This window comes from Salvelinus sp. IW2-2015, linkage group LG15, assembly GCF_002910315.2.
Source record: "Salvelinus sp. IW2-2015 linkage group LG15, ASM291031v2, whole genome shotgun sequence".
NCBI classification, from domain to species: Eukaryota; Metazoa; Chordata; class Actinopteri; order Salmoniformes; family Salmonidae; genus Salvelinus; species Salvelinus sp. IW2-2015.
In genome coordinates, this window is record NC_036855.1 from 58857884 (window position 1) to 58885097 (window position 27214).

The 27214-nt window shown below is 45.3% G+C and overlaps 1 protein-coding gene across 1 annotated transcript in view; it reads right to left on the bottom strand.

The window, feature by feature from the left end:
- The window catches only part of LOC111974426 (myotubularin-related protein 13), a 166033-nt gene that overhangs the window by 45809 nt on the left and 93010 nt on the right, over positions 1 to 27214 (bottom strand). The window contains 15 exon segments of the mRNA XM_070447304.1: positions 5336 to 5404; positions 18774 to 18883; positions 18886 to 18922; positions 19827 to 19936; positions 20129 to 20230; positions 20233 to 20271; positions 20274 to 20334; positions 20490 to 20507; positions 20510 to 20591; positions 20746 to 20885; positions 21732 to 21845; positions 22155 to 22232; positions 24378 to 24491; positions 24913 to 25021; positions 25529 to 25661. Coding sequence (XP_070303405.1) covers positions 5336 to 5404; positions 18774 to 18883; positions 18886 to 18922; positions 19827 to 19936; positions 20129 to 20230; positions 20233 to 20271; positions 20274 to 20334; positions 20490 to 20507; positions 20510 to 20591; positions 20746 to 20885; positions 21732 to 21845; positions 22155 to 22232; positions 24378 to 24491; positions 24913 to 25021; positions 25529 to 25661 — 1316 coding nt within the window.

Below are 27214 nucleotides of genomic sequence, written 5' to 3' on the forward strand. Positions count from 1 at the left end.
TGTGTGTGTGTGTGTCTTCTCCTGTTAAACACACAGCCTGCTCAGTTGTCTGGAGGTCAGGTTGACCACGGCCGGTTGGCTCTCCTTGCTCTGATAGCAGAGGGAACCAGGGTCTAGGCTGAAGTCAGAACCTACTACACAGAGCAGAGGGACAAGAGAAGACAGATGGAGGATGAGGTAGACAACCCTCAAAAGAGACCCATATGAACGCTCCACTTGCCAAATGCAGAAGAGGAATGCAGGAAAACAAGCAGAGAGAGAGCAGAGAGAGAGAGCACAGAGACCGAGAGAGCACAGAGACCGAGAGAGCACAGAGACCGAGAGAGCACAGAGACCGAGAGAGCACAGAGACGAAAAAGAGCATAAGGTCTGGCTAGGGATCCAGGATGATGATGTCGGTTCATGACACGACTTGAAGGAAAAGGGTAACTCTTCAATAATACAGTATTGCCCATATAGCTAGATAGACAGTGAGAGAGAGAGACATATACAGAGAGCTCAGGGTGTGTTCATCAGCTCTAAAAAGGGAGCTACGATGTCTCATAGCTCTGATGGTTGACCTGTACTTATCTGGACACTGGAGGAAAAGTGCCGTATTTGATCCGTGACCAGCCTTGGGCAACAAAATCGTTTCTGGCTGTTTTGGAGCAAATCACTGGGCGTCCATGGGTATAAAAATAGACATTCCGTTAGAAATCCTTTGTGACAGGACACTGGGGGAAGAAAATAACCCGACTTGGACCAATCAAGCATTATAGATTTATTCCCCATTAATCCCTATTGTGTCATTGGAGTTATTTGCATTCTGTAGCACTGAAGACGTCGCCATCCAAACAATGTATTTACACAGATGACCGAGTCAAACAAACAGTGGGACATGTTGAAAAGCGTGGAACAAACAAGTCCATTATGCCATAAGTATACATGCGGGATGTACTGTTAACATAAATGTTCTACCATGCAGAGTAAACAGAGACGAGTCCAGCTCTAGACGTCTCACAGGGACACAAAGGTCACGACGTAAATCATCCGTTCTCCCCAAGACCAAAAGTAAAACAGCTTGACAGCAAAAACCTCCAATCTCTCCACGCAAAACTTGGGCAGAAAATATTTAAACAGTCCATTGGTTTTCTGAGTCTAGAATCATGTTTGGGCTTTGACTGCTGCCGCGGTGCATCCAATTGAAATTAAACCTCAGAACCAAGAGGTAGGCAGATCTCTACTCTTGGTCTACATTCAATTGCAACAATAAAAGCCTGATAAATATGTGAGTTTAATAAAAGGGCACCATAACACCGAATCAAACAGTGCTGACGCTTGTAGTAAGATGGGTTTATCAGAAGTAGTATATTTCAGAGGAATTCAGAAACATTTATACAGAACAATACAACAACCCGTCACTGCTAACTGAGATATGGCCTGTACAAAGGTTGCATGCAGTTTAGGTAAACTAATTACTGAGCCCAAGAGAGCACGCCAACCCAGTTTAACCCAAAAGCTCATGTCAAACACAGTTCAACCTGTTGCTGCATTATGATGACATCACCAGACATATAGCCCTCGAAAGTAATAACATATGTTGTTCCAAGATTGTTAGTTTCGCAGACCTCACTGTCAGCCTGCCAGACAGACCTCACTGTGCAGCCTGCCAGACAGACCTCACTGTGCAGCCTGCCAGACAGACCTCACTGTGCAGCCTGCCAGACAGACCTCACTGTGCAGCCTGCCAGACAGACCTCACTGTGCAGCCTGCCAGACAGACCTCACTGTGCAGCCTGCCAGACAGACCTCACTGTGCAGCCTGCCAGACAGACCTCACTGTGCCCTGCCAGACGACCTCACTGTGCAGCCTGCCAGACAGACCTCACTGTGCAGCCTGCCGACAGACTCATGTGCAGCCTCCAGACAGACCTCACTGTGCAGCCTGCCAGACAGACCTCACTGTGCAGCCTGCCAGACAGACCGAGGAAATAAGGGGCAGAATATAGGTCAATGAAAGGCGGCTTTCAGTTTGAACATTTGCCCAAAACACAAACCAAAACACACCAATGTCTCTCGCACAAACACTGTGGAGCGGGCACATTGCTGGGAAGCGTCCACACTTCTGTTGTGAGGAGAGGTTGGGCAGTAGCACTGTGCCTGAAGACAGTCCACTGGGGAGGTCCAGACTAGCCAGGCTAAAGCTAAGAGAAAGAAGACCACCGTGACAGGACAGTCTATTTCATTAGATTAAGTTGAAAAACCTCCTAAGGCTTTCATGAACTGTCACTCTACCTTAAGACTTATGGGATTTACTATAAATATTATACTGTAAAAGGGTAAGTTGAATTTAGATGCGTTTCTGGGGGCAGCCTTCCGATGGGGGCATTGTAGTGATTGAACACATTACATACTGTGGTGATAAAACCCCGGGATGTGAAGCCCTGACCAAATTTCTTCCAGACCCGATCCCCAATTCTCATTGTAGTTACTGCGGGCAGCAGAGGTTGACGGATTGAGAGGCTCTGTGAAGATGTCAATGAGGAGTGATGGATGACAGTACAGGTGAAGCAGCGGTTTTAATAGGAAAGGGCCTTAAGCCAACTGACCTCGTTGGGAGGGGTTGAGGGATGTAGAACTTCCTGATAAGGTGATAAATACTCCTGGGGGCTGAGCATGAGGACTGGCTGGAGTAAAAATAACGATACAGTAACAAGCAAGGCGGATGTCGTCAATGGCACGTGCTACCGTAGGGCACGTATTGTGATGATTCCGCCTTGCCACTGCAAGACGGTATATTATGTACAATTCACTATTTACACGGATGGAATTACACTTCAGGAAAGCAATAGGCCTGCTCTTATAAAGTCATCTACATGAGAAACTCAAAATAAGAACATGTTTATAATGAAACTATGCAGCAAATTCACGAGGCAAGCCTGGGCTACTGTGGTTACGTAAAAGGTGTAAAAAGTAGCCTAATCACTCAAAGCCACTTGAGCACTGATTAACTAAGTCTTTCTATGGAGATTACAGACAGGTGTGTGTGGTGTGTGTGGTGTGTGTGTGTGTGTGTGTGTGTGTGTGTGTGTGTGTGTGTGTGTGTGTGTGTGTGTGTGTGTGTGTTGTGTGTGTGTGTGTGTGTGTGTGAATTCCGCTGTCCAAATGCCTTTCCGGGGATACCTCTGGCCCAGTTTGAACTACCATTGTATTACAGGTTCTCCCTACCCTGGCATGACCCACAGGTAAACACCTATCAGATCAGCTTCACCTTCTAGGAAATCTAGAAGGTGAAGCAGGTTGTCTTAACTTGAGGGCAGGGTGCTGTTGTAGTAAGGTTGGAGGGCTTAGCAGTTTAGTACTGAAGCTAGGAGGTTAGGAGTACTTGGACGCAGATGTGCAACATGTACCCGAGACGTGTTGTTTTCCTTGGTAGTGTAATAAAGTCCATGATGAAGGAAATCAGAGCTAATCTTCCATGAAAAGGTATGCAAATAATCTTAACCATAAGACCCGCGTCAAAACCACTCCATGGCAAATAAACAAACGGTTCTGGTTGAAATTCTCTCTTTTTGGCTTTGTAACAAAACACATGTACCGCTGAAAGATTATTGCACATTTCATCTGCTATTTTGTCACGATTGTCACCTGGATACAGAGAGAAGACACTCCTTCTGTTCCCTTTCTCTCAACCAACGATTCTACAAATGGTTCTCTCAGCTGTGTCCTACAGTAGACTGTCATGGTCCTATACTACAGCGTGGCGTAAACCCAACACTCCACTGGCTCCTTCATCTGCTGCCAAGCATGCTTTGAACAGCCCCATAACAGTCAGTGTGGTAAAGTCAAAGACTATGGGGAAATGTGGCAGGATGGGGGGGTAGAGTAAAGCAGGCCAACAGACATTTTGCAAAAGGATGTAATTGACTATCGTGCGATGCTGAGATTATCCCGAGAATCTTTGCGGAGCGTTGTGAACCATCACAAGGTGCTCTGTTTTTTGGGGATATGTTGTTTTTCCAGCTTTTTCATAGCGTTTTTTCATCACACAAGAGATTACACAATATGGACCGTGGTGGATTCCTGCGCTCTTGCTTTTCGCCATTTGCGTGACCACATGCTGGACTCTACAGTTAATGCCATTCCTTTGGAAATCTGGGAGAAATCTGTTGCGTTCTGGAGCTCACGATATCATTCCTTCTCATTCCTCCCGTGCCAGAAACTGCTCCGTTGAGAATGAGATGCCTCTCAGGATTCGTGTCTCTTTCTGAAAACCTGGTGATAAAGGTCCTTTAACGTAATCCTTTAATCAGATTTTATGGTTACGTAAAATGGGGATACAGGAAGAAAAAAAACGACAGGAAATCCAATGCGTTTGGGCAATGGCTTTCAGATGTCTTAATGAAGAGGCAGAAAGCTGGAGCCTAGGGTCACAGTGTTGTGTTAACAACTTGACGGTCACAGAGAGACACTGTTACTCCGTTACAGCAACAAACCAAACTATGAACAATGTGCTATAGTGGGGTCTGTGACCACTTGACTCAGGTTGTGTACAGAGACAACTCTGCTCCCACCCCCATTACATAGCAGGTAACACTGTACACCTGTATCAACAAACAGAGACAATTCCCTTGGTTTGATTTAGATAATTTACTATGTGTGTACATTTCCAATGCCACTGTGGTCTGATAGAATGGTTAACCTGGCTGGGAAACAGAGAGAGCAGGCTTATCACAGAGCGTTACATCAGCCTGTCCTGTAAAAACAGGGTGAGTCATATAATGGCAGAGAGTGGGCGAGGTYCAAATTCTGTCTCTTAGGGTCTGTACCCAATGCAGGGCAACAGCCCACAGTTGTGTCTGTCGCCGTGGCAACAGCAGAGCGGTGGAGACATATTTGTGGTGCGCACCGCAGCAACCAAGTTTGATCACGGGAGGTTGGAAACCACAAACCACAGCGGCCCTCTGGGCTTTGGTGTGAAGTACAGTTCTCACCCTCTTTATCCTAATGTGGCTCGTCTGAGAACAAACGGGACACTTCTCTGTCCCCTCCCCTGTCCCAGAGCTGCATGGTCAGAGGCTTGGGAAGTCTCTTGTCCTGCCTGGAACACAGCTCCTGACATGAGGTTAGGGCATGCTGCATGCACCAGAGGCAACCTTCAGAACAGGACCAGTGCCAGGACAGCTGGGATATCACACCCCATCCCTTTTCTATTATTGCCCCCCGTTGTAAATACCCTCCAGCTTGTGGTGAATGCCAGGCTGTCCTGCCCTTGATTGAGCAATATAATCAAAAGGACCTGCTGGCTGACTCTCTATCCGCTCTGTGGAATGGAATCTCCCAGTCAGTCACTCACCCGGTAAAAGGCTGTCGTCAGTGGCAGCAGGGCGGAGGCGACGGTGTACTCTTCAGAGCTGGAGCAGTCCTGTGGGTCACACAACAGTGGAGTGGTGAGGTCAGGACACAGCATGATAATGTTACAGAAGCAGGTCAGGCCTCCAAGTACACCTGTTATATCACTATGGGTCAATAAGGTCTGGGCAGTGCACCTCTCAAAAAAACATTACGTACGAGCAAAACCTGATGTAATTTTTGCAAACAACTAATAATAATTGAAGTAATTTAATTTGTTGGTCATTTCATGTTGTGCATTCCTGCTCCAGATTACATCCCAGAGTTTCCGGTATCAACATCTACAAACGTATTGAATAAAACCATGAGATTTTGTTGCATAAAATCACAAATTGTCTTGGCTTTAAAATGCAACATCCATTAGTCAAGCACCATGACGAGTCCCAAAAAAACCGGACATTTCATTTTTTAAACAGCTTAGAGCGCAGCTGACAGTTTTTTCTCCCATTTTTACACCACTCACAGAACGCATCTGTACTGGGGTCTATTTGAAATAAAATAAGTTGTATTCAATGGAGCATTAGAGATAAGCATGGCATTCTGGCAGATAGTACAATACATCCAGTAGAACTGGGGACTTAAGGGCCMAAATAAAATGGCTCATATTGAGAACAGAGAGACTGGATGGGAAAAGGAGAAAATCTGAAAGGACCCAATTCGGACCCAAAAGAGCTCCACACACAGGAAATTGGTACTTATCTCCATGAGCTTTGTTGGGATTTATTTGGTCAACTGGGAAAATCAGAATGGCCGCCGGAAACGTGATTTAAGTCAAGTCAAAACAGCAGAGCTGATCCTGATCTGGTGCTGTGTCTCATAACCCTCACAGGGAACCCAAGGGCAGGGAACATCGTAAATCAAATACATGCACACACACACAACCCTAAACACATCTACATTCACAGACCATCTTTCATACACATACGAACRAACACTTCATAACCACGCACGCATTCGACAAACTTTGCATTTTCACAAAGACGCACACCACCTCAACCACACGATCAGAGCCTCTCATTTTGGCAGGAGAGGGGGGGTAAAGGGATTGTGACAGGAATGCTGGACTTGCCAATATTGGAGAGGGGGCCTTTTTCATGGATAAATCCCCCATTCCCTCATACCTCACAAAAAACTGAGGAATGTACAGAGAGGAACAAATGCAAAACACACGGTCTTCAGCTAAACATGAAAGCCTGGCCCCCCATGAACCGAGCGATATACTTTCTTGTTTTCCCCTTGCAGTTCGTTTTTAGTTATTTTGGGTTGCGGTTGAATGCTCCAGTTTGGAGAGCCACCAAAGCTTTGTTTACCGGCATCCTTGACAATGCCGCAGGTCACAGAGGTTCAAAGAACCCAGCGAAAACTCTCCAAATAACTCCAGGAGCAGAAGTGCAAGGGCAGAAAAATGGAAACATTTAACAGAGACGTCGTTATTCAGACAAAAAGACCACAAGGTCAGAGGAGCCAAGTCTGGGCTAACATTTCATAAAGCATCGTTGTAATTCATCTTTCCAAAACACTGTACTGTAACGCCTTGAGCCGAGCTTGTCAACATCAAAAGGCAGAAGCATTGATTCAGAGCATGAAGAAGAGTCATAAGACCAAGCCGTGCTCTGCTATCTGTAAAAAAACAGACCCAGTGTACATGTTCATATGTCATTCTGGCACAATCCCGTTTACTTTAGGCAACCTCAGTATCATCTACAAACAGGGCCGCGCTGTAATCTGACAGAAGAGGGAAAGTGATGTTCTTCAAGTGCCAAGTTTAGGGAAGACATGAGGTCTTAGAAGCAGCTATCCAGGTTAGCGCCATGATTTACTGTAGTTCAGAACTTCCTAGGCCAATAGGTCACAGCAAGCCATACTGAGAGTATAAAGACGCCCAACTACAGTGAGGCTGAATAACTGAAAGGCGGCAAAGCGTGAGGGAGACCCTGATGCTGCTGACCTATGTAGGCTCTACTGCATGTGCTTGGAGTTATCCCTGGTTCACCAGCAGCACATATGCCTGTTTACATTGAGACAGAGGAATGCTGCTGTTTATGATTCGGGATGCTGCAGTCGCCGCAGAGCCCAGCGCATACGAGCACATGCAAGAGTGCAGGGGTGGGGCGCGCGTGTATAAATGTATGTGCGTAAGCGCATCTGTGTACAGAAGGGTGAGGAGAGCAACGTGCACCCCTGCAGCTCCGCTTAGGAAGGAGGAAGCCATCTCCCGTCATTTCTCCATCTCTTTCATTCTCTCTCAAGGCTGTGGTTTACAGATGACTCATGATGTTTTGCCCCTGATAAACACGTAGGCCTATAGTCAGCAAACAAAAACCCTGGACCCGCACGTTTAACATGGCCCCATGACAGGAAGTGAGCAGAGAGCAGCTTCCTGCAGACTCCAGACACCTCTCCCTCAGCGCTTTCCAGGAACCATCCGACTGAGACAGGCATTTAAAAGCATAGAAGGGGAGCTGGAGGAGGCTTTTATGAGGCTGCTGTGCTGTGGTATTATTCATACTCACTGGGTCAAAAACCATAGAGCACGAGCCATACTCACTCATTATAAGCTGACTCATTGACAAACAAGCACAATACTGAGTACAGCCGTGCACACAGACACATATACTACAAACTATGGTACACTAATCAAATTGAATGTCAGAAGCATGGAATAAAATCACTGTTCGCTTCCTGGCCTGTACTGTTTACCTGGTCCTGCTGGCTGACATCCAAGGGGCACGGCTTTATCTGTACATGATAACGATGCTCGTGAGAACTTCCCAGTGCTGTCGTTATGTTAGCCTGTCCAACCAGTCCAGAGACTGACCGATCTACAACCAAGCAGAGCAAGAGCTTTTCACAGCAAGAACCCACTCCTCTTCTCACAAGAGGATATTAAAAGGAGAGCAGGAGAAGTGGAGGACTCTAAATGAAACCTTAACCAAGTTACTGTTCAGGTCCTGGAGGGAGGAAGGCTGGAGACCCTGTGTGAGACTGTCAAACACAGCAGTACATCCTAGTAGAGAGGAGGGCGAAGAAAACATCACATGATATTGCATGAATGGGAATCTGTGGACACTGCTCACTTTAGCAAAGCCATGAGTGCAAAATATCTCTAAAAACAATCTGCTCAACGATAAACCTTGATTGAGGAGACTAAACTGCTGGGTGTAACCCTAGATAGCAAGCTGTCATTGTCAAAACATATAGGCTCAATGGTTATTCAAATGGGAAGAGCTCTGTCTATGATAGGGCATTGCTCTGCCTTCTTGGCATCTCAGTCGACCAGACGGGTCTTACAGGCTCTAGTTGTCGCACCTGGACTACAGCCCAGCTGTGTGGTCATTCACTGCAAAGAGGGACATAGGTACAGTGGCTTGCAGAAGTATTCACCCCCCGGCAATTTTCCTATTATATTGCCTAACAACCTGGAATAAAAATATATTTTTTTGTGGTTTGTATCATTTGATTTACACAACATGCCTACCACTTTGAAGATGCAAAATATGTTTTATTGTGAAACAAACAAGAAATCAGACAAAAAAAGAAAACTTGAGCGTGCATAACTATTAACCCCCCCAAAATCAATACTTTGTAGAGCCACCCTTTTCAGCAATTACAGCTGCAAGTCTCTTGGGGTAKGTCTCTATGAGCTTGGCACATCTAGCCATTGAGATTTTTGCCCAGTCTTCAAGGCAAAACTTCTCCAGCTCCTTCAAGTTGGATGGGTTCTGCTGGTGTACAGCAATCTTTAAGTTATACCACAGATTCTCAATTGGATTGAGGTCTGGGCTTTGACTAGGCCATTCCAAGACATTTAAATGTTTCTCCTTAAACCACTCAAGTGTTGCTTTAGCAGTATGCTTAGGGTCATTGTCCTGCTGGAAGGTGAAGCTCTGTCCCAGTCTCAAATCTCTGGAAGATGAAACAGGCTTCCCTCAAGAATTTCCCTGTATTGAGCACCATCCATCATTCTTTCAAATTATGACCAGTTTCCCAGTCCCTGCCGATGAAAAACATCCCCCCATTATGATGCTGCCACCACCATGCTTCACTGTGGGGATGTGGATCTCGGGATGATGAGAGGTGTTGGGTTTGCGTCAGACATAGCGCTTTTCTTGATGTCCAAAAGCTCTATTTTAGTCTCATCTGACCAGAGTACCTTCTTCTATATGTTTGGGGAGTCTCCCACATGCTTTTTGGCGAACACCAAACATGTTTGCTTATTTTTTTCTTTAAGTAACGGCTCTTCATGGCCACTCTTCSGTAAAGCCCAGCTCTGTGGAGTGTACGGCTTAAAGTGGTCCTATGGACAGATAYTCCAATCTCCGCTGTGGTGCTTTGCAGATCCTACCAGCGTTATCTTTGGTCTCTTTGTTGCCTCTCTGATTAATGCCCTCCTTGCCTGATCACTGAGTTTTGGTGGGTTTTGGAGGGCGGCCCTCTCTTGGCAGGTTTGTTATGGTGCCATATTCTTTAAATTTGTTAATAATGGATTTAAAATGGTGCTCCGTGGGATGTTCAAAGATTGATATTTTTTTATAACCCAACCCTGATCTGTACTTCTCCACAACTTTGTCCCTGACCTGTTTGGAGAGCTTCTTGGTTTTCATGGTGCCACTTGCTTGGTGGTGCCCCTTGCTTGGTCGTGTTGCAGACTCTGGGGCCTTTCAGAACAAGTGTATATACACTGAGAGCATGTGACAGATCATGTGACACTTAAATAAAGTCCACCTGTGTGCAATGTAACTAATTATGTGACTTCTGAAGGTAATTGGTTGCACCAGATCTTATTTGGGGCTTCATGGCAAAGGGGTTGAATACATGTGCATGCACCACTTTTTTAAATATATTTTTTAATTTTATTTAAAAAAAAAATTGTTTCAATTTGGACTATTTTGTCTATGTCCATTACATGAAATCCAAATAAAAATCAATTTAAATTACAGGTTGTAATGCAACAAAATAGGAAAAACGCTAAGGGGGATGAATACTTTTGCAAGGCACTGTAAATTGCAGTTGGTCCAGAACAAAGCAGCAAGTGTGGCACTTAGATGTACACGGAGAGAAAGTGTCAGTAACATGTGTCAATCTCGCCTGGCTCAAAGCTGAGGAGAGATTGACTGCATCACTCTTGGTCTTTGTGCGAGGTATTGATGTGTTGAAGGTACTGTTCTCCTGGCATCTGCCAAACCCAGACTTGTCCGTCAAACTGCCAGATGGTGAAGCGTGATTCATCACTCCGTAGAACACATCCAATGGCATTGCACATGGTGATCTTAGGCTTGTGTGCGGCTGCTAGGCCATGGAAACCCATTTCATGAAGCTGACATTGCTTCCAGAGGCAGTTTGGAACTCGTTAGTGAGTGTTGGAACCGAGGACAGACGGTTTTTACACGCTACACACTTCAGCAGTCGGTGGTCCGGTTCTGTGAGCTTGTGTGGCCTACCACTTCACGGCTGAGCCGTTGTTGCTCCTAGACGTTTCCACTTCACAATAACAGCACTTACAGTTGACCGGGCAACTCTAGTTGGGCAGAAATTTGACGAACTGACTTGTTGGAAAGGTGGCATCTTATGAACATGCCATGTTGAAAATCTATGAGCTCTTCAGTACAAGCCATTCTACTACCAATGTTTACTATGGAGATTGCACGGCTGTGTGCTCAATGTTGTACACCTGTCAGCAACAGGTGTAGCTGAAATAGCCAAAGCCACTAATTTGAAAGGCTGTCCACATACTTTTGTATATATAATGCATGTAGGCTGTGTGTGGCATTTTAAATGTATGTAGTTTAGTCCTTGACTAATAATGTGCTGTACTATGTATTATGTCATGTTTCATGTGGACATCAGGAAGAGTAGCTGTTGCTTTTGATCCAAACCAAATGGGGAGAGCGCAAGCAGGTTCCCTGACTCTCACACCCTAGTATGAATGGGGTTGTAGCCAAGGTTCCCTCCATTGTTTTCTGCACTGAGCAAATTTCTGGTCTGCTGAGCGCAAACTTGAAGTTGTGAAAATTCTATGCAACACTGAGGCTGTACCCGCTTTAAGTTACAGTTTTAACCGTGGCCAAGTAGGCTACTGCGGCTACTTGATCATAATGTAGGCCTACTATCAAAAACAATGGAGAAAAACACATCCAATAACATTTTAACATGGAAATAGCTGTTCTATCATTCAGCCTACAGTAGCAGCCAATGTGTAGTGTTCAATGCCTACATTCCATTAAGCTTGGCATTAACCTGTTAATTCACTTGTCCTTCAGACACGGTGACTTACATTTAAAAATACAAATATTTAATCTTTATTTAACTAGGCAAGTCAGTTAAGAACAAATTCTTATTTACAATGACAGCCTACACAGGCCAAACCCGGACGACGCTGGGTCATTTGTGCGTCGCCCTAGGGGACTCCCAATCACGGCCAGTTGTGAATTCGAACTAGGGTGTCTGCAGTGCCGCCTCAAGCACTGAGATGCAGTGCCTTAGACTGCTGCTCCACACAAAATGTTGTGTTTGATGTAAGAAACCACTTTACAAAATAAAATTCATTATTACAGAGAATCAGACAAATTATGCTACCTTCTGCCTATTGGCTACTTAAGTTTATTCAAGACTGTCACAAAATACAACACTGCTCCTTTAAGATATAAAAGCTCTTTACCTGACTCGCTTTTCAAAGATGGCTAGAAATGCACACCTTTTGTTCTCTTGTCGGAAGCAATCACTCCCCCATTGTTGACTACAACTGGGCTAATAACTCACTAACGAGCAAAGAAAATGAAGAAATATGCACACGTGGCTACATGCAGCTCTCACTTTGATCTCAAAACAAGCGCATCTAGTGACCGCTCATACTGTAGCCTAAACACAGTCCAGTTCAAAGTGAATGGCACAGTTCCATATATGGAAATGGAATTTTTCATTTGCTGTATTGGACTTGTGATTTCATGAAATTATATTATATGATATCCCTGTCCCTGTCCCTGTCCCGTTAGGCTAGGCTATGCTAGTCAGCTTTTTTGATGAGGATGCTCCCGGATCCGGGATGGGTATGAAGTAAAAGTTAAGGACAACAAAGTCAAGGTATTGGAGTGGCCATCACAAAGCCCTGACCTCAACCCTATTGAAAATGTGTGGGCAGAACTGAAAAAGCATGTGAGAGCAAGGAGGCCTACAAACCTGACTCAGTTACACCAGCTCTATCGGGAGGAATGGGCCAAAATTCACCCAACTTATTGTGGGAAGCTTGTGGAAGGCTACCCAACATTTTTGACCCAAGTTAAACAATTTAAAGGCAATACTACCAAATACTAATTGAGTGTATGTAAACTTCTGACCCACTGGGAATGTGATGAAAGAAATAAAATATGAAATAAATCATTCTCTCTGCTATTATTCTGACATTTCACATTCTTAAAATAAAGTGGTGATCCTAACAGACCTCACTGACAGGGAATTTTTACTAGGATTAAATGTCAGGAATTGTGAAAAACTAAGTTTAAATGTATTTGGCTAAGGTGTATGTAAACTTCCGACTTCGACTGTACGTGCAGATGAGGATGTGCAAGTAGAAATACTGGTGTGCAAAAGAGCAGAAAACCAAAAACAAATATGGGGATGAGGTAGGTAGTTGGTTGGGTGGGCTATTTATAGATGGGCTGTGTACAGCTGCAGTGATCGGTAAGCTGCTCTGACAGCTGACGCTTAAATTTAGTTAGGGAGTTATAAGTCTACAACTTCAGTGATTTGCTGAGTAGCTGAGTAGTGTTGGAAGCTATTTTGTAAATGACGTCGCCGAAGTCAAGGATCGGTAGGATGGTCAGATTTACAACGGTATGTTTGGCAGCATGAATGAAAGAGGCTTTGTTGCGAAATAGGAACCCGATTCTAGATTTAATTTTGGATTGGAGATGCTTAATGTGAGTCTGGAAGGAGAGTTTACAGTCTAGCCAGACACCTAGGTATTTATAGTTTTCCGCATATTCTAAGTCAGAACCGTCCAGAGTAGTGATGCTAGTCGGCCGGACGGGTGCGGGCAGCGATCGGTGAAGAGCATGCATTTTGTTTTACTAGCATTTAAGAGCAGTTGGAGGCCACAGAAGGAGTGTTGTATGGCGTCCAAGCTCATTTGGAGGTTTGTTTTGCATATAGACCTACTGCAGCTCTGATTGGTTATGGTGCACCAGTCTGTGTAGAATATGGGCCAGAGTCATGCCTGTCAATGCAATAGAATCCTACTCCAATGCACTCTGCCTACAAKAAAATCTCTTGCACAGTTAATTTTGCATACTAAATCTTGCATAGTTTGTTTTGTTTCAGTATATTACATTGAAAGTGATTCATATTGCATTGATTCGATCACAATTGCTGCAGTAGAGCGAAACGTTGATAATGTCAACTAAATGGGAAACTGTAGAAAGTTGAATGAAGTTCAATCTCGTGCTTCTCTGTGCGGGCTTATATTTCTTCTGCATGGAAGGCCGATGTGAGCTGTGCTCCCTCAGCTTAGAGGGAACATTGGTTATGGCCCATCTGGCTAATAGCATCACAGCATTGGCCAGCCCAGAGTACATCTGAACATATACTCATCTAGAATAGATGGACCTACAACTTTTCTCCTACACCCAACAGCCCCCAGCAGGTGAAGGAGCACATGTGTGAATGACATTCTGACAGCGTTTTGTGAGCACTGTCATGGGGCCCATAATTCTCTCTGATAGGAAATGGTTGAGATGCCAGGATGCATTTTTACCCCTTTTTCCACAGCAGGGCTCCGCTCGCCTGGCCTTGCCTTGTGCAATGTCCACTTTCAAACCTGCAACAGCTTGGAGGGGGAGAGAGGGAGGAGAGGTGCTCTGCACAGCGGCTGCACGCACACAGAAACAGGCTCCCCATTAGTGCAAATACTCCAATTAAGGTCAGTCATGTCTTTGAGTCATGTGGCTGTCAAGTAGGAGATACGACTTAAAACAGCTGCAGAATGTTTACCACATACACAGATAAGATGCGTCCAGCACCGATAGCACTGGCATCCACTTTGGACAGTTTAGTCAGCATCTTACTGTAACAGTTGAGGTCAAAGCACTTGAGGAATGGACAACTAATGTGTTTGGTCAGAGCTCATTGGTTTTCAAAGAAGTTGTGTAAAATGTGGGTTGAGGCCTGACAGGACAGGAACACGAAGTAGTAACACTGCATGGTCTTCATCTGATACCTCTGGCTCAATCAGCCAATCACATCACTCACACCACACAGACAGACCTGCAGGCCTCAAACGCACTGGCAGAGCATCTTATCTCCTTAAAATAACAATTGACTCAGAATGACAGTAAGGTAAATATTTACTTTGAATACTCCCAATAAATGGGGAAAAAAACGGGGTAAGGTATGTAAACAAACCTTGAAGCATTTAATGAGTGGGGAAAATGCGTCACTAACCGTCAGTCTCAGAAGACACAGGTTCACTGTCTCTCCAGTAGGGACAAACATGGGCATGTTCTGCACCAGGGAATGACATTTCCTCAGAAATATTTCCCCCCCCCAGATTTGTAAGAAAACAGAAATTACAATAAAGTCCAGTCTTTTGAATGCTCACTTGGTCCTCCATGGCCTTACAAGTATTTGAGGTGACTTATGTTCTGCCTTGAGTGCGCTGCTTCAGGAAAGAGTGGAGTTGAGGACGGCCAAGCTGGGGCTCAGTGACAGACATCCACTGAGTTACAGTATAGCCTGATTTAAAGAACTACTCAGTGATGAGATCCCACACCTACTCCTAGTAGAAAAGGACTACCCCCTCTCTCACCTGGTTGTCTGTCAGTAAGCAGAAACTTACTGTACTGTATACACACACTGCTTTGACTCATACTGTAGTAAAGAGAAACTCCGCAGAACAAACACCGCTCCCTGTGGACGAGTGCCCCTTCAAAACAGTTTGAACCGCTAACGCTAGCCTTCTAACAGTCAGTCAACAGAGCCAGGGCAACACAGGGGGCGGCAGGTAGCCTAGCCTAAGAGTGTTGGGCCAGTAACCGAAATGTTGTTGGTTCAAATCAGGTGTAAAAATGTGCCGTTCTGTCCTTTAACAAGGCAGTTAACCCCCAACAACAGCAGCTCCCTGGGTGCCGATGACGTGGACGTCGATTAAGGCAGCCCCCCGCATCTCTCTGATTCAGAGAGAGGTTGGGTTAAATGCAGAAGACATTTTTCAGTTGAATCCATTCAGTTGTGCAACTGACTAGGTATCACCTTTCCTAGTACGCACCCCTACGGTTAGCCCCAAACTGACATGTTACATGTGGCCCATAAACTCTTGATTGGCCTCAGAATGATGATATCATCAGGAATGTGAGCTGTTTTTAGATAGAAACACACATGCCTCCCATCTCGTTCTAATGAGGCATCATTCTGTCACTGTACAGAGACTGTGGTGCATAGCACACTGTAGAGGTCACACTAGCTTTGTGGGGTGTTGAGGGATCACACACAATCACTGGCATCAGTGCAATCTGTGATATATCTCCAAGGGCTTTTTGACAGGGAAGGGCGTTGAGAGGAGAGGGGTGAAAGTGAAACACGAGAGTAATTACTGCCGAGGAAATCTGCTATTTCTGTTCCCTTTACAGCCCATCTGAGACAAATCCATGGACCAGGACACAGAATCAGGACCAAATAACTGCAACATGGATGGACCTCTGGCCTGTTGTTGCCTTAGTGAAAATATAGGGGAGAAATAACAATACAGTATTACACCGTAAAGCTAAATGAAATTATAGAGAAATGCTTGCTATGTTTTAGCTAACCTTTTGGCAAGTAAACCCTCGCTCCATTGTAAATACCAGCTCCATGAGTAAAATTGTTGCTTATTTTGTTTTGCGAGGCAAAGCAGAGATTAAATCAAAATAAGACGGGAAAGTCTGGTGAAATGAGAACCCTGAAGGTTTGGAGATAATATACACACTGGCCTCTATCCATCTACCTTAAAGGGTGAAGTCACACCAGTAGGTCACCTGTAGTGCAGTACTATGCTGGACAGGCAGTTCATCTCAGATACACTGGGGATGTTTTGGTGTGGAGATGTCCATCTCTAATGGTGGACTCTATCTGCAAGTCTCCATCTGATGTTTGGGTTTGAATAGTGGTTGTTGAGGAGAGACAAGGGCCCCGGACTGATGCTGATCCGAGTTGTCGTGCCACAGCCAGACAGAACCCCTCTGCTCCAGCCCGTCACCCCCTCCCTCTCCTGACATGTTCCATGCTGTATTATGGGAAACCCTGCCAAGTGCCCCCTGGACCAAACACGGTACTAGAGAGACAGTCTGTATAAGTCCACACGAAGTCACTCCGCTGCACTTGGCTCTCTAAATAAAAATCCTCTGGTCCAGGGTGCATACACTCACACGTGGTTGTTATCCTGACTAATCAACTCTGAAGGTTGGTATTGAATGCATCTCACATGCTTTATAGCATCTGCCTAGGGATTCAGTATTCCCAATGCAATGTCACTGAAAATGCTCATGTCCAGTTTGAAGGGGATTTTTTTTTCTTTATCCACAGAAATACTATTAATCTGTTCCTTGAACCAAAAAAATAAACTCCACATCAGGATCCCATTTCGGGGAGAAACACAATACATGTCAGACACGCTCGCAGGCCAGCTATCAGATAACACAGCCACATTAAGCAACCTAATAGACAAGCATTTCTACATTGTTCTGAACATTYCAGAATGGTCCGGTATTCTCCAGACAGATCTAGCAACAAAGAAGACTAATCTGCAGTTATTATAGAGAGAGTCCCAGTGTCATTGTGGTGTCTTCCAACAGCTCTGTACCACAGGGAGACTACTGTAGGACCAGCAGCTTCATCACATCACTACCTTGGCTTGGACAGAGTGGGACCTGGACTCAGATACTGAAGACATGCAGTTAGCTATGCATGCAGGGGGCAACTGAAACCAGGTGGTATGGCACATCTCCTAGAACCCGTGTTGCTAACAGGAGCACAGGAAGGGAGAGCATATATACCTCTGTCATGTATAAATTACACAGCCACTAGTCGGCTGGCTGGCTCTTGACCTATTTTACAAGTGGGGAGGCCAGTGACCTCTACACACCCAGGCTAAAGGCAGATGGTGGGATTAATTGGCTCGCCGTCCTCGATCATTTGGCCAGAAGAATGCGTGGAATCCAGAGCCACTCCATAAAAGTTGCTCTCTGTGAACACTGCTCCGAATCATTAAATCCCCGTGGCAACAGCCATGTGAGGCTGTAAAACATGAGGAACTACCACTGAGGCCTCAGCTCTGACTCTGAGCCCTCCTCTCCGAGCCCTCCTCTCCCACCTGATTGATGGCAGAGTGAAACTTTACGGGGCGTGTGCAGCACAGGGAGAGCAGAATAAACCACTAATCGCTTTGTCCAATAACTGAAGCGATAGCGCAAAAACCCAATTGCACCCAGGTACATTAAACACCAACCTTTTACTAGATATGTGGTGCGCAGTGAGCACTCACTTTTGACAATCTGTCAAACTATTGCAAATGAAGACTAACTTGAGCATAAATCACTGGGAAAAGATATGATTTGGCCATTCTTCCACCTGCAGCCAAGCATGACTAAGGTAAGGAAGAAGGGAAGTAACAGCATGGTGCAGTAGCAGCACGTGTTGTTGCCAGAGACCTATGTACCCTAGGAAGCTATCTGAGTGGTGGAACAGGCAGAGCTCTACATCACATTACCTTGCCAGAGCTGTCTGCTTAGCACTTGGTCAGCCGGCACATGCTCTCGCTGTCTCGTACTGTTTCCATTATAGACAACTTCAGACGCGCTAAATTAGAACCAGTTAAAGCCCATGAAAACACATCACCGCACCCAGAGTGGGATTGTTTAAAGGGTAGAGCCTGGAAACAAACTCCTGCTTCCTGCTCCTCAAATATTTTGTGGTTTACCTGTTATGAGAATGTTAGGGAACACCCAAGAAAAAAGGCTGTCACTGATATCTGGATACTAACTGTACATTAGCTATTAGAAAACAGTGTTCCATACTTTGTAGAAGGACATTGAGAGACTTTTAGGAGAGATGTTTACTACCTCGTGGAGGGACATACCGCACACAGAACTTTAATAGCTCCGAGTGGCGCAGTGGTCTCAGACACGGCATCTCAGTGCAAGAGGTGTCACTGCAGTACCTGGTTCGAATCCAGGCTGCATCACATCCGGCTGTGACTGGGAGTCCCATAGGGCGGCGCACAATTGGCCCAGCGTCATCCGGGGAAGGCCGTCATTGTAAATAAGAATTTGTTCTTAACTGACTTACCTAGTTAAATAAAGGTTCAAATAAAATTAGAATAACAGAGCCAGGGACAGACTGGCTGAGCTTTGACCCACCTGGAGGGCACAGTTCATCATGCGGATGACGTAGTCAAACTGTTGGTGGTCCAGTATGGCCCGGTTCTGCTGGACGTGCAGACTGAGCTCCTCAGTCAGACACTGGCGACCGCCTTGCCTTTCAGAGCACGCAGCGCAGCTGGCAGGGTCTGGGAACACAGCACAGCAACAGAGCCTGTTTTTAACACAAATACCATAAGACACACCACGACATACATGAACAAATAATCTTCTGAAATGATTTCTTAACATCCCAGAATTCTAGAACCAGCTACAGCAAGAAACCTAAGCTAGTAGCTCTGCAGGAGCTCAGGAACAGGTACAATAGCAGCTACAATATTACCAGTCCAGACAGTGAATTGTTGACCTCTTGGAAATATTAATACGACACATTTCATACTAATGTCAAAGTATGAGGAAAAAATGTGATGGTATTCGTCTGGGTAATAGTTTTCACATTGGCTGTATAATGTATATTGAGGTGAAGGGTTTATAGGCTCGCGGGTGGTGGGTGGGTCTATAGCTGGCGTACTGTGTGTTCCTCTATCGACACAGGGATGCACGGCTGCCTTATATAACCTGCTTATACAGCCAGAGGTGCAGGCAAAAGGAACTGGCTCCATTTCATGCAGTACACAACGGGACACCCGCATCAACAACACCGACTATCAACTTCCTATGGGCTCTTCTAAGGGGTGTCACGGTGCGGGGAAATCAAGAGCATCATTTACGTGTAAATGCTTTATGGGAAAAAGCAGAAAGCAAAACAGCTATGCCATAACCTCGGTGTTAAAACAATGGGGTTATTTCTGCTGATAACAAGGAGATTATGAGGCTAGTCTAAGTGTTTGATTATCTGTCTCCAGTGTGGCCTGTCTCCCAGCCGGGAGGTATAATTAGCCTGATAGAGTTGAGAGCTCTACTCCAGACAGACACACACGGTTGCCGGCCTGCTGTAATCGAGGATGGATGTTCAGTCCAGATGCTGGGCCATTACACGATGGCTGATACACTGTGCTGAGAGACAGGGATTAGGGAGGATGCGTGCGTCACCTTCTCCGTCTCCTGGGTCTTGTTGTCGAAGATGAAGGAGATGCAGCTCCTCACCACCTCCAGCCTGCGAGCGCTGTTGAACACTGAGCCCATCTTCCCCATGATGGACACTGCACAGATGAGGGGTGAGCAGGTTAGGAATACAAGAGTGGTAGAAATACTAGCTATGCTAGTACAGACGCCATTCAATACTCAGCAACTAAGTACTTACAGCTATTAACACTTATAGACAGACCCTGCCAAGCCATTTGTCTCACACAGGAGCAGGCATGGTGTAGAGCTGATGTTTGTGTCTCACATACCCACGTGAGGGCCGGGGCACCACACACTTTCCTTCTCTGCGCGGCGTGGTGGTAGTGATGGCAGGCGCTGGGATGCTTGGCCAGCCTCCGCCAGCAGCCGCCCACCTTCTCATCGTCCAGCAGGGGGAAGGGCACCACATGCCCGCAGGTGGAGCCTCCGTGGGCCGAGGCACTTCTTCTGAACGCCATGTGGGGTTGGGATTCTCCTGTAATGGACCATCAATAATAAAACATACAGACAAGCCCAACACTCTGTGACGCGGCCATAGGCACATGCATAGAACACTAAACGAGTACAGAAAGTACCTAATGTGAACACTATTGCATACAGGCCCAGAGGCTGAGTGATGTTATAACTCACGTTTTTGTAGCAGTTGGTCAAGAGAGTTCCCTCATGTGCTTCTGCAGCTTGCACCGCTGGCGGCCTCCTCCTTAAAAGCGCTCCATGTCAAAGGCCCACCAGCTACAGAACCACGATAAGTCAGCTCAAGCTGTTCCCGAATGATAAACAATCTCTCGACAACCCAGTTTCACTACACAACAGTGAATTAGAAAAATTGATTGCCAAATCATACTGGAGTTGCAAAACATAACGGTCTTGGTCTACAGTACCATGCCCGACAGTACTCATCAAGAGATCAAGCTCTGTAAGAGCGGGACCCAACTTTCAGACACGCAAGCCAGCGAATGGCCATCCATCCAGAACCTTGGTCAGGAAGTCGTTTTCAATCAGGCCTCTCTGGCCCAAGAAGGCAGTCTGTAGGGGGACGAGGTGATAAAGGTTAAATAATGGTAGGCTACATAAAGATGTACTTTTAAGACTAACAGACAAACTTCCTGCTTTCTCATTGCTCTATTCTCTTTAACTTTTTTATATACAATGAACCTCAGTCACAAAAGTGAAACAAATGACTGAAGATATGGTGAATCAGGCCTGTGATCGTGCTAGTGGGTGAAAGAGATAGAAAACGGGGCAGTTTTTCTAGACCCCCAGTCTACGTCTCTCCATAAAAAAGCGTCGGATTTCTGTAGATTCGTGATAAATTCCTGGCCCATAATCCGAGCCATGTGGGTACTTTGAGAGGATGTGCTGAGAGGTTACCACGGAGACGCCGCACACACAAGACAAACACAAACCCAGCTATTTTTCTATTTCTATTTGATATATTTCATATGGCTCATCGCGAGGCCATTGGCCAAGGCTGACAGCACTTAACACAAACAAGCAGATAGCATGGTGAAGAGCCATACTGTCAGTCACTAAAGCGCATCCTAAGAACACACACGCTAAAACAAAAACACCTCCAAACAGCTTTATCAGACAGGATAAAACAGAATCCTCTTGTTCTTGGATTCTCTCCAAACATTCTTTTACAGGCTGAGGAACAAGGGATAAATGTCAGCCTATCAAATGTTAATGGAGACAAACAAATTGAATCAGGTAACCACCTACATTGCAGTGATCGGTGAAATGTGATCTTTTCCGGAATTACAACAGCATGGGGGAGAAACGTGCGTCATCATCAGAAGACACATTGAGGGTGTGATGGAACACGTTTTTGACCCACCCAGATTGAGTTGAACAGAAGTGCGTTGATCTCACCTTGTGAAAGTGGATAACGGGTTCGGAATGGATGCGGATAAGCTGCAGGCAGGACCTGTAGCCCTGGAAGAGTTGTGCAAACAGCCTGAGGAACACGGCTCGCACCTCCTTATCCTGAAAACACGAGAGGGGAGAGTCACCTCACAAACATGCCATGAATACCCCCTTGTTAATTCAGTTCACATCTTAACGTGATTATTCAACCATCTGAAGAAATGGAAAGCCCCACTAAAGTTCACATTTTTGTGCTATTCATAGGTCGGACAAGAGACGAGCGTGCTATAGGAGATATCTCAGAGCAGTGGTGTTCTCCTCATATCACAAACACATGATGTTCTGGGAAAAGGCTCCATCTATTACAATGACACATGGCCAGGGGTAAAGGGTGAAGACCCTGTGTTTACTGGAATGATGGTGCCTTACCAACAGTTTGAGGTTGGAGGGGGCTGTGCGAGGGGGTGGGAAGGCATTGTCAGCTATCTCCAGATCAGGATGCAAAACCTGAAAATAATAAAAATGCCTCTTAGTCTTGACTTTGTTTATTACTAAGTACACTTTTATGGTTCAGATTACATGAACAAAATCATTACAATGACTAGACTAGTTACATAAGGACAGAACATTATACAGCTGTTTGCAACAAACCACATTCTCATTATGATCTAATGTGAAATGTCTAATGGGGATCTGTGATTTCCAAGGATGAGCATTGGTGTATGCTGGGTACCTACCAGAGACAGGGCAGTCTGTAGTGTGTAACAGGTATGTACCAGAGACAGGGCAGTCTGTGTAGTGACCGGCTCGTCACGGGTGCACCTCAGCCACGCTCAAGGTACTAAACGATATCATAACCGCCATCGATAAAAGACAGTACTGTGCAGCCGTCTTCATCGACCTGGCACGCTTTTCGACTCTGTCAATTCACCATATTCTTATCGGCAGACTCAGTAGCCTCGGTTTTTCTAATGACTGCCTTGCTGGTTCACCAACTACTTTGCAGACAGAGTTCAGTGTGTCAAATCGGAGGGCATGTTGTCCGGTCCTCTGGCAGTCTCTATGGGGGTACAAGGTTCAATTCTCGGCCGACCTTTTTCTCTGTAATATTCAATGATGTTGCTCTTGCTGCGGCGATTCCCTGATCCACCTCTACGCAGACGACACCATTCTGTATACTTCTGGCCCTTCCTTGGACACTGTGCTATCTAACCTCCAAACGAGCTTCAATGCCATACAACACTCCTTCCGTGGCCTCCACTGCTCTTAAACGCTAGTAAAACAAATGCATGCTTTTCAACCGTTCGCTGCCTGCACCCGCACGCCCGACTAGCATCACCACCCTGGATGGTTCGACCTAGAATATGTGGACATCTATAAGTACCTAGGTGTCTGCAAGACTGCAAACTCTCCTTCCAGACTCATATCAAACATCTCCAATCCAAATCAAATCTAGAAGTCGGCTTTCTATTTCGCAACAAGCCTCCTTCACTCACGCCCGTTTTACCCTAGTAAAACTGACTATCCTACCGATCCTCGACTTCGGCGATGACATCTACAAAATAGCTTCCAATACTCTACTCAGCAAACTGGATGCAGTTTATCACAGTGCCATCCGTTTTGTTACTATAGCACCTTATACGACCCACCACTGCGACCGTGTATGCCCTAGTCGGCTGGCCCACGCTACATGTTCGTCGTAAGACCCACTGGCTCCAGGTCATCTACAAGGCTATGCTAGGTAAAGTGCCGCCTTATCTCCAGTTCACTGGTCACGATGGCTACACCCCACCCGTAGCACGCGCTCCAGCAGGTGATCTCACTGATCATCCCTAAAGCCAAAACCTCATTTGGACGCCTTTCCTTCCAGTTCTCTGCTGCCTGCGACTGGAACGAATTGCAAATCTTCTGAAGTTGGAGACTTTTATCTCCCTCAACAACTTTAAACATCTGCTATCCGAGCAGCTAACCGATCGCTGCAGCTGTACATAGTCCATCGGTATATAGCCCCCAATTTACCTACCTCACCCATACTGCTTTTATTTATTTACTTTTCTGCTCTTTTGCACACCAGTATCTCGACTTGCACATGATCATCTGATGATTTATCACTCCAGTGTTAATCTGCTAAATTGTAATTATTCGATTTATTGCCTACCCCCTCATGCCTTTTGCACACATTGTATATAGATTCTCTTTTTTTCTACATGTTCTTGACTTGTTTATTGTTTACTCCATGTGCAACTCTGTGTTTGTTGTCTGTTCACACTGCTATGCTTTATCTTGGCCAGGTCGCGTTGCAAATGAGAACTTGTTCTCAACTAGCCTACCTGGTTAAATAAAGGTGAGAAAAAAAAATGAAAAAAAAAAGTAGTGTGTAACAGGTATGACCCAGAGACAGGGCAGTCTGTGTAGTGTGTAACAGGTATGCACGTACCAGAGACAGGGCAGTCTGTGTAGTGTGTAACAGGTACGTACCAGAGACAGGGGCAGTCTGTGTAGTGTGTAACAGGTACGCACGTACAGACAGGGCAGTCTGTGTAGTGTGTAACAGGTATGTACCAGAGACAGGGCAGTCTGTGTAGTGTGTAACAGTGGTTCAGGGAGCTGGGACAGGGCAGTCTGTGTAGTGTGTAACAGGTACATACGTACCAAAGACAGGGCAGTCTCTGTAGTGTGTAACAGTGGTTCAGGGAGCTGGGACAGGTGGATGCACTCTGGAATCTTTATGGTTCCTCCATCCAGATCAGCTATGATAACGTCCAACTGTAAGACAGACAACACACATCACTAAACAATCCTTTCGAATTAGTTAGATTCCTATTTTAGCTGTGGAGCACATTCTACATTACTATGGCAGAGCGTATAAGACAAACTAAGGCCGAAACCTGCCAAAACAGGGTCTTGGCCAACACAGTGGAGGAGTCACAACTCCCTGAATCTAAGGGACTCAGGAGGCCGCATCAATCGGCACAAGGAACGTCAGCTCAACATAACATTTCCTTAAAATGTACAGTGACTCATATATATCATAGGGCTCCATTATTCACTGACAACTGGTTACATTGGGCAAGCTTTCAATGAATCAGTCTAAATAAAAGGTATGTTGTTATCCCCGGTGTACTGTACATGTTGAATCAGGGTCAGAGGCGGTTCATGTCTGGAGAAGGTGCTAAAGATCACTCACCAGTTCTTGGATCTCGCTCTGGAACATGGAGTGGACCCCGATGATGAAGGGGGTGGGTGAGCTCAGCACCTCTAGCAGCCGTGACGGCAGGATGGGGATGTATGGGTAACTGAGTTTCAAACAGGAGACGACAGTGAGTAAACACACACAACACTTGCCAGGTCAAATTCGACATCAAACTGTGGTGCTCAAAGTGACCATTTTGGGTGTTCAGTAAACCAGAGAATAATCTTTCAAGTACATTTACATTTGAGTCATTTAGCAGACACTCTTATCCAGAGCGACTTACAGTAAGTGTATTCATCTTAAAGACATGAGAACAGATAACCAAGACCATTTTGGAATGTTGTTTTGTTTAGTCACAAAATGTCAGAAAGTCAGTTGGCAACGCAATCAACATGAACATCTTAAAACGTTTGCACTTTCAATGGACTCATAATCAAAGCCAGCCTAAGTGTAACAATTTTACTGAGGAACAAACAAATCACGATAATAAGAAACGATAAAAAAAGAAACATCATTCAAGTCACACTTGGTGCAAGGCAAGTCATGTCAATAGCCGAGGTGTAATGGGGACTGATGGGGGACCGTGGAGACCGACGGGCCAATCACGTACCTGTATTTGAGGGGGAACATGAGTGCCTCCAGGGCACGCGACGCCTCCCCTAGTCTCTGGTAACTCGTAGAATGGAACAAAACCTTGTGCTCGGTCAGAACCGCACAGAAAAGACTCAGAACATTCTGGATTCCTGGCAGAAGAAAGTAGAGAGAATGTGTAATTAAATGAGGTATTCGGTTGGACAATTGATAAAAAATAAATTAAAAAAAACATACTGTTGGGGGTGGATTTTTATTTCAAAGCTGAGCAAACAATACTCAGAGTAAATTATATTTCTTTGGTAGAACATGTGGTGATAGAACATGTGGTGTTATCAATCATTCTATGTGACTAGCTGTTTATTGAAATTATTGAAGGAAAGATGTGTTTTGCAGAGACATACTGTATGAAAACCAAAGTACTCTATATGTATCACAATATTTTGAAAACATCTCCCTCTTTACTCACAGTATATTATTCACCATTACATTGACTTATAACAAACAAATGGCTGAGAAAACAATGTTCTTCTTGCCAACAGTGATAACAGGTGGGTAAACAATGCAATTTCAGCTACAAAACAGCGCAGTGAATATTATACACTGAGTGGACAAAACATTAGGAACACCTGCTCTATCCATGACAGACTGAACAGGTGAAAGCTATGATTCCTTATTGATGTTACTTGTTAAATCCACTTCAATCTGTGTAGATGAAGGGGAGGAGACAGGTTAAAGATGGATTTTTAAGCCTTGAAAGATTGTGTGTGTGTGCCATTCAGAGGGTGAATGGGAAGAAAAAAATATTTAAGTGTCTTTGAACGGGGTATGGTAGTAGGTGCCGGGTGTACCGGTTTGAGTGTGTTAAGAACTGCAATGCTGCTGGGTTGCTCAAGCTCAACAGTTTCCCGTGTGTATCAAGAATGGTCAACCACCCAAAGGACATCCAGCCAACTGACAACTGCGGGAAGCATTGGAGTCAACATGGGCCAGCATCCCTTTGGAGCACTTTCGACACCTTGTGGAGTCCATGCCCTGACGAATTGAGGCTGTTCTGAGGGGCAAAAGGGTGTTCCTAATGTTTTGTACAGTCAGTGTATATCATTAATGATAAGGACAATACAATCTGAAAAATAGCCAGAGGAAATGACACGCTATGAGACGATATAATCTGTCAAATACCAATATGACAGTCCAGACAAATTCTCAAGTTTACAGTTCCTGTTATTGTTTCCTATCAACATAGTGTTAGACCCATCCATCACTCATTACAGAGATGAAGACAACGGAACACTGGCAAACATATCAGCAGTCCGCTACAAACTGAGGTCCCTGATTCTRTGTCTGCCTCCAGCTCAGATAGGCCCTGATAAACAGGAATCGGAACATAGACATTGTCTGTTCCGTTGTTGACGGAATACCAGGATCTCCCAAGCGACACAGGCTGGTCACTTGGCTCATTCTCTGTCACCTCAACATGACTTCCTGTGTGGAAGTGCATAGGTCTGAGGTGACTCATCTGGCATTTTTTCGTTTGGCAGCCAATTAGGTTTCATAATGGCATCCTGAGGTAAGCAGCCTGGCTCGTTTAGTGTCCTTGAGGTGTTTACATATCTATGGGAAACAGCGACACATTTCCGACCCTAAATAACAAGAGACCGACCGGGCCAAGACAAAGGCAGCAACAACAAACAGCCCAGCAGCC